We start from the raw sequence: 12,150 nt of genomic DNA, 5'->3' as shown, positions 1-12,150 counted from the left end.
GTCTATTCTTGATGCTGTTAGCCCCTGGGCCTATGAATTAACTCAGGAGAGGAAGAAGTAGACAGATTTCAGCAGGCAGAATACAATGGACTCAAGGTAGGAGTTGAAAACTGACTTCATATACACAGGTCATGTGATCATCACGTCACCTTTGATGAAGCTAGTGCCCCACTTTGATTCCTCTTCCATAAATACAGCACCCATCCTGAGACTGATCCACTGATTTCTCTTCCTGACCTCAGTTCTCATTTTCATCCATCCACATTGCTACAAGTCTGTGTGCTTATTCCCCACGTGGGCCACTCCAAATCCTTTTGTCATTTAAGATCTGCTGGGTAAAAATTTCTTCCGCTCTCTTCTATCACCTCAGAACTTGGAAATAAACATGGAACCTTCACATATTTTAGCATGCCCGTGTCCAGAGCACAGGGACTTGTGCATGGGTGTGTGGACGTGCATGCAATGTCTTCTCTTCTTAGGAATCTGATGCTTGAGACGAGACTACGTTCACCTTGGGGTTCTCTCATTGTCACAGACTCCAGTATGGTGCTTCACGTATAGCGGGCATTAAAATACCTAATGAGCAGGGAGAAGGATGCATGGAAAACATAGGGAGGGAAAGCAAAGAGTATATCATTACTGTAGACCTAAGAAGTGGTACACAAGACAGAACCAGGGCTGAGATTGAGCCTGGAATCTCAGTGGACAGCAAGTGCCAACAAGGAAGTGAGAGGCTTGGAAGACTACCAGCTTGTTCTGACACTCAGCCTCCCTCCTACCTGTTCATTCTCCACTCTGGCTCATTCATAAGTCTGGGGACGTGTGTGTTTGCTGCATTCTAAACCTGGGTAGTCTGAAGAAACCCATTTTGTACTTAGTTAAAGCATTGGGTTAATGCCTATTTCTCTCCGGTCATTACTCCTCTTTCCCTTCTCAGGCTTCCCCTATTTCTCACCCATTCTCAACTGAAATAACAACGACATGTCAGGTGGGACAAGGAGAGTGCAGAGGCTGATCCTTTCTTTCCTCTGCATTAGCTGTACCCATAGAAACATACCATATTTCTATTTAGAGTCTTCCTGTGTGTGACGTCTTTGGCTCCCAACCTCAGAAGTCATTGGGTCCTTTGCATCTCTAGCATTGAATCAGTCCGTTTGCTATGGTGCTCATAACATACAACAGTTGCAGAGTGCTCACCACACGCTAGCCTGCCGGAAATAAGGCAGTAACTGTCCCTGATCCCTCGGGTCTGAACAGCACTCAGTGTCTGTTCGGAACTTAGTGTCCCCTCCACACAGTCTCAATAAAGAGCTGCCGAGGGCTGCCTTGCTAATAGTCAGTAAAGTGCATGCTTTGTAAGCCTGAGGGCCTGAGTTTGAAAAGAAGCCAGGTGTGGTGGCATGTGCTTGTAATCCTTGAGCTGGAGAGATGAGAACAGAAAGTCTTTGGGGCTCACTAACCAGCCAGGCTACCCAGATTAAGTGAGCTTCAGGTTCAGTGAACTCTCTGGCTCAAAGAAAAAGTGGAAGGTGACTGAGGAATGACAGCTGATGTTGTCTAATGGCTTATACACACATGCATGCATGTGCACGCGTGCGCGCGCACACACACAGATGCACACGAACGCATGCACACACACATATACACACATATACACACACTCACATGCATGTGGACACACACGCATGCATGCACACACAGAGTTGGTGAGTGCACGTACAAAATCATAAAGGAATAAAGAGATTTATCACTCCATTTTAATTTGTTAGAAAATTCTTAGCATCTCTTACTTTTCTTTGACTCTTAAGAATTGTCAAAGAATTCGTCTATAATGTTATGGTTATCCTGAATAACGAACAAAATTTTATGAGTTTTATGAATGTTTAATGAGGCAGTGTCACTACCAGCTGGTTGGATCGCCAAGGGCATTCAAATTTGTTAATATTATCTTTAATTTCTTAAATATTTGTCATCATTACTTTCAAGGGGTTCATGTCTGGGGTTATTTTATATCGTTCATTTTGTTGTGATTTCAGCTGGTCGGTGGTTTGTCTTAGTTTGATAAATTCTGCCGGAGCTGTCTGTAAACGGAGTTTTTGAATCCTTTTGTCCCTTGCTCCACCTTCCAGCACCCCCAGATTAACTCAAAATGTAAGCCACTGTGGTATTCATGTTACCACAGTCAGGTAACATGAATCACAGCTCATCATCTTCTGATAAAGAATCTAGGTAATCTGTGTCAACGTAGAGGAGAAATCCAGAGAATAAGCTGTCTGCCCAGCCTGGGTCTGAGAAGAGGCCGTTCTGGTCATTGAAGAAGATCTCCAGCCAGACCTCATCTTCTGGCTGCAGATAGATGACTGTGGACCCTGAAGCCACGTCATGGTTCCCTGTGTTGGCATCAAAGGTCCTTATTCGGTACTGCCCATTGTGTACCAGCCCAATTGCTAGATGCTTATTGGCCAAAGTGATATCGTAAGAAAAGTAATAGATCCCTGGGAAAGCACAAATGAACTTCCCCGTGGCAGGGTTGTAGTGTTCCCCCTCATTGAAGAGGACCTTGTTAAATATGATGGGGAGCCTTTCTTCTGGGTAGCTGGTTGTGATGCCAACTGAAAAGGCCGATTTAAGCACAATGCTTCCACATCTGCATACTCCAGGCAGCCCTGGGTCCCCTTGATCTCCTCGGTCTCCCTTTGGCCCAGGAGGCCCTGCTGGGCCGACTTCTCCTTTCTCACCCTCTGGTCCCATGGGTCCTTTCTTCCCAGTCTCTCCTTGGTCTCCTTTTTCACCAGCAAGGCCCAGGGGTCCAGTTTTACCTTTTAGACCTTTAAAAACAGTTAATAGATAAATCAATAGTTCTTCTAGAGAGTCACAAACAACATGCCTACACGCCCTAATCATATCTTTTCGGCTAACTGTCAATAGCTTCCTGCTAATTAAAAAGCCTTTTTTAAAAAAAAATCACTGATATACTAAAAATGAAAATAGAAAAACTTCACATAGATTTTTCTCCAGTATTTGAGATGTTAACTAGACCCTGATTAATTAAACTAATAAGCTATTATTTTGAAGACAAATCACCTGGTGCTTATTAGCCATATCCAGGCACTTGTCACTATGAAAAGACTTCAGGAAGCTTGCTGGTATTTTTCCCAGAGTGAGTACCGAGAGGAGACAGAACCAGATGCTTTGGAGACATCTTAGTCTTTGTCTTATTCTATCCCTGTTAGTGTTAATAATAAAATAATTAATCAAAACCAAATTCGCTATTTATCATCTATTTAAATGTTTTATTTTCATGCATTAACTTATTTAAATCTCACAACAACTTAAAAACCAACAATTATTAGCTTCATTGCAGATGAAGAAACTGAATCAGGAGAACAGAGCTACTGAGTGATGGAGCTGTGATCTACACAGCTGCCTGTCCAACTCTGGAGCCTGAGCACCCATCCTCTAGGGAAATGCATTGTGTTGATCCTGTAAACCTTAAGTAAACCTGGAACGTTGGGGCACCATGTGCTACTATAACTAAAAAATGTTGACTGCTTTCATCACTCTACAGTCCTGCTTTTTCAGGAGGAAACTGAGTCCCGAGAAAGCCAAGGGACTTGACGATGTATCAGGATTAGCAGGACCCGAAGCTTTCCCAGCCTCGTGGTGTCTTTCTCCCCTCGGTCTAAATGCCTCTTACCTTGCCACTGGCTCTGCCACTTAATGTCTCACTTTCGACTTGTCTCCTAACCTCTCTGGTTACCTTACATATAGAAAAAACAATGGATGTGAAAGAATTCCAACCAAGTCTAAGCCACTGTATAGGATTATTTTCTGCATGTCCAAAGCTTTACATCTGCAGGCTAACTACAGGGAAAAAAATGATCTGGATTAAAAGCCATCAGCAAAAGTGACTTTTTTTCTTTTATAAAACAGTAATAATTAGTATAATAAAAGGTTTTAATTCTGCAATCAAACCCATGTCATAAATAGTACTGAGACAATAGTCTTTCTATCCAAAGTATCCAAACTGTTGATCTCCAGTTGTATATTTTTTTGTCATTCAGGAAACTGTACTGTTAAAACATGCTTTCGCTTGTAACCATGACTTTTTCTCGGGGACTCTTATTGAGCTATGCCATTTATCTTGCTGGTACGTTGATATCAATTATTGGAGTGCTGTACATACTTCAGGTTAAATGTGATAACTCGATTCTTTTTCCCTGTTAATTGACAAAATGAACAAAGGCCTATCTTGGTAATGTAAAGTTTAGGAGAATTAAAGCTTTACCCTGAAAATGTCAAGCACCGTGCTTTAATCCTCACGAAAAGGCTGTTTAACAATTCATGATGCAGGGAGGTTATTGTCAACAAACGTCCCCGCTATTGGTGAGACAAAATCAGCACTCTTATCCACTACAGTTGTGTCCCCTTAATGCAGATGGTCCTGTTAAGTTAAAGCTCTACTGGATGAAGCAGAACACAGCTGACAGGCATTTCTGAGCTCCTACACTGCTTGGTTCTGAGGGTAGAAATGGAACATAAACTTTCTTTTGTTGTTCTTGAGACAAAGACTACAAAGTCTGAAATTTGTATTTGGGCTTCAACAGCAGCTTAAACTAATCTTCACCATTGTTCCTCAATACAATAATAAAATCATTTGTGTGTCAGTAAAAAATTTTAATCATTGGATTTTGTTACAAACTCAAATCATGCTGCTTATAAGATTTCAGGTTAGTTCCTCCCTTTCTGGCTTCAAGGGCTCCATTTGTAATACAGAGACATTAGATATAAGTCTTCGCCAACTCAGTGGGCAGCACAGTCAACAGTGACTCAGCATGTCTGAGATAGAACCCGCTTCAGCTGTAGCCTGGGTAGTGAATCTGATGAAGGGGTAAGGTCCTCCTGGCTTAGAGCCTGTGGTGGGATTCTCCGCTGTATGCTGTGAACACCAATGGTTAAGAAAGAAACTATCTTGGCCTTTGATAGGGCTAAAGAGTAGAGCTAGGCAGGGAAAACTAAACTGAATGCTGGGAAGAAGGCAGAGTTAGGAGAAGCCATGGAGCTGCCACCAGAGAAAGACATGTTGAAACTTTGCCAGTAAGCCACTGCCACGTGGTGATGCACAGATTAATAGAAATGGGTTAAATAAATATATAAGAGATAGCCAATAATAAGAGAGAACTAATAGGTCAATTAGTAATTTAATTAATATAGTTTCTGTGTGATTATTTAAGGAATCTGGGTGGCCAGGAAATAAACAAGCAGCCTTCCTACTACAAGAACCCACTTCAGCTGCGGACTGGGCAGTGAATCTGAAGAAGGAGTGAGATCCTCCTGGCTTAGGCTTCCCATTTGCATTCACTTAAATGTAAATTATAAATATGAGGAATTCTTTATAACCTCAGCTTAAATTTTCTATTGTAATACATATTTAATACCCCAAATTGTCAGCTATACTAGTCATGGAGTATATATAATAATAAAAATAATATATAGGACCTTTTTTTTTATATGGAGAATTTTTCCATCTACTAGGAGATTATACTCGCAGGAGAATAAATCATTATGCATTAAGGATTAAACTCTTGGACGTATTGAAGCTTGACCATAAAGTTTCTTTTCAGTTCTCCCTCAAAGAGAAAAATCTACTTAGATTTTCTCTTTAGAATTATTTTATCCTTCCTTTCATCCATGCATCTTCTGTCTAGTCATCATTCTGTCCTTCCTTCCTTCCTTCCTTCCTTCCTTCCTTCCTTCCTTCCTTCCTTCCCTCCTTCCTTCCTTCCCTCCTTCCTTCTGTATGTGATAGTGGCTCAGTGTGATCAACTTATGCACACTAAAATCTTTATAATAAACTGGAACGAAAAGAGCTTCTTGAGGGCTTGACAGATGGCTCCACTGTTACAGGTTAGACTCACAACCAAAAAATATAACAACACTTTGTGTGATAGTTCTAGAAATATTTGAATGAGCATGCATTTGGATTTAATTGAATGTGATTAATATATTATGATGATTGCTACAGAGCAGTGAGATATGTTTTAGCAGAGAATTTATAATTTGGTGTAATAATCTTTTCATTTTTAGTTTAGGGTAACAGAGTTGGAAGAAGAATACAATTAGTTTTGCTTGGACTTGGTGAGGTGAAGGCAATATGGTATCCAGGAAGGGTGCAGGAATGAAAAGACCTGGTGCTGTCACTGGAGAGGAAGCACTGGGCAGCACTTCCCAGGCTTTAACCCATTTGCCAGCCACTTTCCAAATGTGGTTTCTGAGTAATGTCTGCACCCTTTCACAATGACAGGCCTATCTTTCCTCTCTGAGCCATGTTTAGACTTAGGTGTGTCTGTTGGATTTACATAATCTTCAGTTGGAAAAGTCTCTTTGTTTTTTGAATCCCAATAGTTTCATTTGTAGCATTATTTTATTGTATGTTATGGTTACTGCAGATTAGAATGGTGGATGTTAACATAAAACAAGTTCCCAATACATGGTCAGTATCTGGAGCTACTACAAAGCTGTACTTAGATGGTCCTTTCCCTTCACTCCCTGACAAATGCGGATGTTCCTAGTGACTAGAACAGGTTCTCAAGCAGCTGTGTCCCTGGGGCCAGCTTGCAATGTCTAGAGCAGTGGTTCTCTGTAGTGAGATTTTGTTTGTGATCTAACAAGTAAAGCTTGCCTGAAGATCAGAGGGCAGAACTAAGCCCCTAGAGGCCAGGGAGTGGTGACACACACTTTTAATACCAGGACTCGAGAGAGAGAGGCAGAGGAATCTAACTTAGTTCAAGCCTATTCTGGGCTACATGCAGTTGAATCTGTCTAGAAGAGAAACAGCTCACACAAAGGTGATCCCAGTACTTGGATCTCAGAACTAGGGAGGTGGAGACAGGACTGATATGACTGTGTGGAGAAAGGATATAAGGCGGGAGGAGACAGGAGCTCGGTGCAGTCTGAGGTTTTGGTGGAGATGCAGTCTGAGGATGCAGTCTGAGGATGCAGTCTGAGGATGCAGTGAGTCTGAGGAGGCAGTGAGTCTGAGGATGCAGTCTGAGGATGCAGTCTGAGGATGCAGTCTGAGGATGCAGACAGAGGATGCAGTCTGAGGAAAGGATTGCACATTTGGTCTGAGCATTGGTAGAGGTAAGAACTCTCTAGCGGCTGGCTGCTCTGCTTCTCTGATCTTCAGCCTTAACCCCTATACCTCACTCTGAGTTTTTATTAAGGACAATTAGAATTGGTGCTATGGTTGTTGACCTACCTAATGCTGCAACCCTTTTTAATACAGTTCCTCACATTGTGGTGACCCTCAGCCATAAAATTATTTTTGTTGCTATTCCATAATTAAAAATTTTGCCACTGTTATGAATCATAATGCAAATATCTGATATGCATGATATCTGATATTAGACCCCCGTGAAAGGGTCGTTTGATTTCCAAAGCAGTTTCAATGCACAGGATGAGAACCAATGGCCTAGAGCCATTTGTGGTTGCTACAGCTGGGAAAGGTGTGCCACTGATAGCCGGCGACACGCTGTCAAACACCATACCTAATACTTCACCCTACCATGACAACTATGCAGCACTACATGGCGTTAGTGTGGAGTCTGAAAGCTAGTCTCCACAAATGAGAGTTGATAGCTAGAGGCACACGAAAATGTTTCTGAGCAAACAGTGCACAGATACGTAGAGGGATGAATAGACGGTGTATGCAGGACTATCCCTAACCTCATAGAGCTAAAACTGTAGCATTTAAGGACATTAAATCCTATCTGAAATAGCAGTGGAACTACCTTATGGTTATATTAATCATTTTTGTTTACTCTGTGACTTTGAGTGGCCACAGACTTATCTTTGGCCTATGGATCACAATTTAATAAGTAACAATATGTGACATTTACAAGTACTTAGCACAGGCAGTTATTCTACAGGACATTCTGTGTATATGACTACCCTTAAACTTCGCAATGGCCCTTACTGTTGCCAACTTTCAAACGAGGCTCAAAGACGCTATTTGCCCGAGGATGCTAAGTAAAGTAACTGAAAGAGCCAAGATTTGAGTCTGTTTTTCTGGTGCCAACGCTTGTGTGATAAACCACTACTTTCTTTCTTCCAGACACAGCAAGCTTCAAGGGTCGGTCATAGAGAACAATAATCTGTGTGCCACAGAATTGTAAGAATATTTGTAATCGTGGCTCAGGAATAATTTATAGTCACGTGAGCTACCTTATAGACAGTTGCCTTTGAACAACTACGTTTAAACTCCAAATTCGAAGTTTACCTGACATTGAATCTTTACATAAGGTTCTTTATTATTGAACAATGCTCACACATCTGACAGCTCTCGGTTTGCCCCATGTGTTCTGCGTGGAGCATTTGGAAATGACACTTAGCCAATAATCCGGATATATACTATGGCCCTATCTCTCAGAACCCCAGTAAATCAGGTGTGGTGATCGGGTAGAGGCATGTTTCTTAGATCTATGCATTTTTTCCCTTCTTGTCTTTTGTCTCACTTGTACACGAAAAAGAGCATTTTCAAAGGTGGATTTCAAATTCCTGCCTCTTGTGGCATTAACACAGCCTCTGGAGAATTTCAGGTTGGTTTTCTCTGAAGGACGGGGGGTCTGGCAAGCTTCCCAGGCTGACTTATCTGTAAGACAGGAAGCCTGAAGATGATGGAGGACGAGAGGACAAGTGTACTACTGCGGAGAGCGATGCAACAGGACAGATGGGAGAGTGCCGCGTGAGGAAAGGCTGGCTATGTGACACCGCTGTCCTTCTAGCTGTCTGCATGCAAGAATAGAGAAGAGCTTGAGGAATAGCTCTGAGCAGGGTGGGAAACTGAGTTTCTGAATCCCAATTCTTTCTCTCCTTTGGCCCATCTCTTTGTCTTTTAAAACCTCCATGCTTCCAGCTGTTGTCCGGCCATCAGGCATCAGTTGTTGGGAGTCCAGCTCCAGCAGTTATGCACAGTGCATGCCCATCTGTGTCCCTCTCCTGCAGCGCCTTTAACCAGGCTCAGGTTTCTTACCTTCCCAATGTTACAGCGTCCATCCTAGAGAGTTGTTACTGCAGCCAGCTAAGGGTGGAAAGAGCTAAAGAGCATTTGAAGCATGGTCAGGGAAAAGGACATTGTTAAGATCACGGAAGGTGAAACAGAGGATTGATTGCTTGAAGGGGCAGTTTCCTCAGAGAAGAAGCAACAAAGGGAGGAGTCTGAGGAAGGGTGGAGGGGGTGTTTGCAGAACCTCATGGTTCCTTACCTGCAGTGCCCTTTTCTCCTTTCTCTCCTTTCCTGCCATCTCTACCATCCCTTCCAGGAAGGCCAATGCGACCATGGGGCCCAGGGGAGCCATTTGCTCCAGGAGGGCCTGGGGGACCCGGTAAGCCGGGAATGCTGCAGATGTACCTTGGAGAGTAGCTCTCTCCCTTGGCCTGATTGCCCCGAGGTTGTCCACTCGCACAGATGGCAAGACTTGTCACGTAGAGCAGGACAATCATTTTGGGCTCTAGAAGAGAAGGACAGACATCAGTGCACTCTCCAGGGAGGGGCCTTGGCACAACGGAGTTGGTGTGAACTGAAGACTGGGCGTGTGCACCAGCCTTCTCCAAATCTGATTTTCCTCGCATCTAGAACCCTGCTTTTCCTCTCAAGATGTAAAGATCTGTCAATTTGTTATTGACACAGAATCCTCAGTGCCTAATACAAAGATTGATAGAGATGAAGGATGAAAACATTCTAAACGCGCCTCTTTGCTGCATTTATTCTGCAAGCAAAGACCTTTCCTTTTTGTGCTATGAAAGGAAAATGACACACTCAAAATGACTCAGATAAACGTCAGTACTGCTGCCACTACTCAAAGATAACTAATTGTTCTTTATTGTTTAGTATATACATATCTCCAGTCTTCCTGTGGGCGTCTGTGCTGTGGAGAGAAGTGACATTGTGCCAATCCTGTGATTTAAGACTTTGTTTTTCACTTAACATTGATGTAAGCTCTTAGAGGACCAATTATCTGTAGCATTAATTATTTTCTTTCTCTCTCCTCTCTTGCATGTATAGACGTGGCTTGCAGAGCTGCGCCAACATACACGTGCTGGGAATAATCCTCCTCGTCTTTGCATGCATCAGTCAAGTTCTTAGGATTCATGGGAGAAAAAAAAACATTTTCGGAAAAACCACATTTTCACTTGTTAATCATGTGTAATGCCAATTAGTGGTAATTACAGCACTGTGCAGGTCCTGGGGGAGTCTGACACGTTAATTTAAAATCCTCAGGATATGATGCCTCTGTGTCCCATAAGCTGTTAGCACTAGGGGTCAATTAAAGAGCTGGTGAACTTAAACTGTGCATAGCGCCACGTGCACCGTGGAAAGCAGATCCAGGTCTCTTTTCATCTAACCCAATAGGACTTGGTGTCTTGCTCCATAGAGCCTGGATGAAGAGTGTAACGGAGGATTTATTAGTATGACATTCTGGTGTGCAGGCTAAACACATGGTGTGGGGGGGTGACATAAGCTGGGGAAACCTGAATTTTCAGATTATGCCATCCTTAGGGATGAGCAGTTTCTTCAATGAGAGAATGCACACACGTGTTTCTGTGGGTTGTGAACATGAATAGTCTTTGGATGGCTGGGCCTGTGTTTTCATAAAGAATCTTCATAGTGCTTGATCTGGATAATTCTCTCGGAAGGAGGATAATAATAAAATATGGGAAAAGTGATCAGATATTATGTTTGACTGCCACCCCAGGAAATTTAAAAGGCACACTACTTTTATGGTACCCATGGGGAGAATGCAACCTCTTGGAATTATACCCAAAATTTTTGCCCCACCGCAGGATTAATAACCTAAGAAATATGCATGAGATTTTGGAATAATCTCAAGTCTTAGAGATCTTATCACAAAAATATGTTTAAACAATGTTTTCAGTGTTACTAGACCCTCCTATCAAAAGATGAAAACGTATTTGCCGTGTTCTATGGACTGGACCTGCCATACACTATTATGTCAGTCTGTGTTCTGCTACATAATGAAATACCTGAGGCAAGAGCTTCACAAGGGAAAGAGGTTTATTTAGTAAGCAGTCTGGAGGCTGAAACTCCAAAGACCAAGAATGCCAAATGGCATAGGCTCTCTCAAAGGTCAATGTGAGTGCATCTTACTGTGGCATGTAGTATCAAGGTAGGAGAGAGAGGGGGACAGGAAGCAGGACAAAGGAGAGTACCTATTTCGTGACTTTGCTCTGGGCTCCACCCCTTAGATTTCCCATTGCCTCTCAAAACCACCACAGTGGGATCAAGCCTCTAACATGGGAATCATTGTGTTAAATCACACCCCAAACAGGACAAGTTCCTAGTGTTCCACTAGGATCAAACCACTGGTCCTAGTGTTCAAATGGGATTAAGTTACTGTCTGACATTCCCTGGAGTTCTGATAGCAATATGAGCCCTTTGGGGGACTTCATGAAGAGGGACTGGAAAGATGCTCAGAGCCAAGGGACCTGGAGGGCTGCTGCAAAAGAGTTTCAGCTGGATGTGGCAGGGATGCTGCTTCCATAAACTCCCAACACCTAGAGCTGCCTGCCAAGACCTCCACAACAGCACACCAAACAACATCCCAGTGTGGGTGGGATAAGGATCACAGTATCCCCTGCTCCCCTCAGTGGAGAAGCTATGACTCCCCATGGAGAAAATCAGTTTTCTGAAGATACAGGCCCCATGTTGTCTAAACTCTGATGTTTAGCCCTAAACTCCTGTATGTACAGACACACTAATACATACATACATATATATATATATATATATATATATATATATATATATAAATTTTCTATCCCTATATAATATACAATTATCTCTATATGAGAGAGAGGGGGGAGAGAAAACATGAATTGGAAAATGAGATATGGAGGTCATGGCAGGATTTGGAATGGCTATGATCAAAATGTATTGTACTTGTGCAAAATTTGCTTTTAGAAAAACAAGATATGAACTGTTTTGAAGAAAACACAGATAAAAAAATAACAGAAGGAGCATCTTATGCACAGTCTTTTGTATCATTAAAACTGGATGCACTGATTAAAGTATCAGTTCCTCTTTGTAGAACACACTTGAGGAGGCTCTGGAGGAGGAGGCTCTGGAGG

General features: G+C 42.5%; 1 protein-coding gene across 1 annotated transcript in view; it reads right to left on the bottom strand.

The window, feature by feature from the left end:
* Positions 1–1,918: 1,918 nt before the first annotated feature.
* The window catches only part of C1qtnf7 (C1q and TNF related 7), a 98,828-nt gene continuing 88,596 nt past the window's right edge, over positions 1,919–12,150 (bottom strand). The window contains exons 2-3 of the mRNA XM_005365980.3: positions 9,267–9,512; positions 1,919–2,828 (exon numbers count right to left, since the gene is read on the bottom strand). Coding sequence (XP_005366037.1) covers positions 2,197–2,828; positions 9,267–9,512 — 878 coding nt within the window. The 3' untranslated portion in view covers positions 1,919–2,196. The remainder of the gene's footprint in view (positions 2,829–9,266; positions 9,513–12,150) is intronic.

This window comes from Microtus ochrogaster, unplaced genomic scaffold, assembly GCF_000317375.1.
Source record: "Microtus ochrogaster isolate Prairie Vole_2 unplaced genomic scaffold, MicOch1.0 UNK5, whole genome shotgun sequence".
In the NCBI taxonomy this organism is placed as follows: domain Eukaryota; kingdom Metazoa; phylum Chordata; class Mammalia; order Rodentia; family Cricetidae; genus Microtus; species Microtus ochrogaster.
Note: the sequence above shows the minus strand (reverse complement) of the source record. Positions and strands in the feature narration are given on the sequence as shown.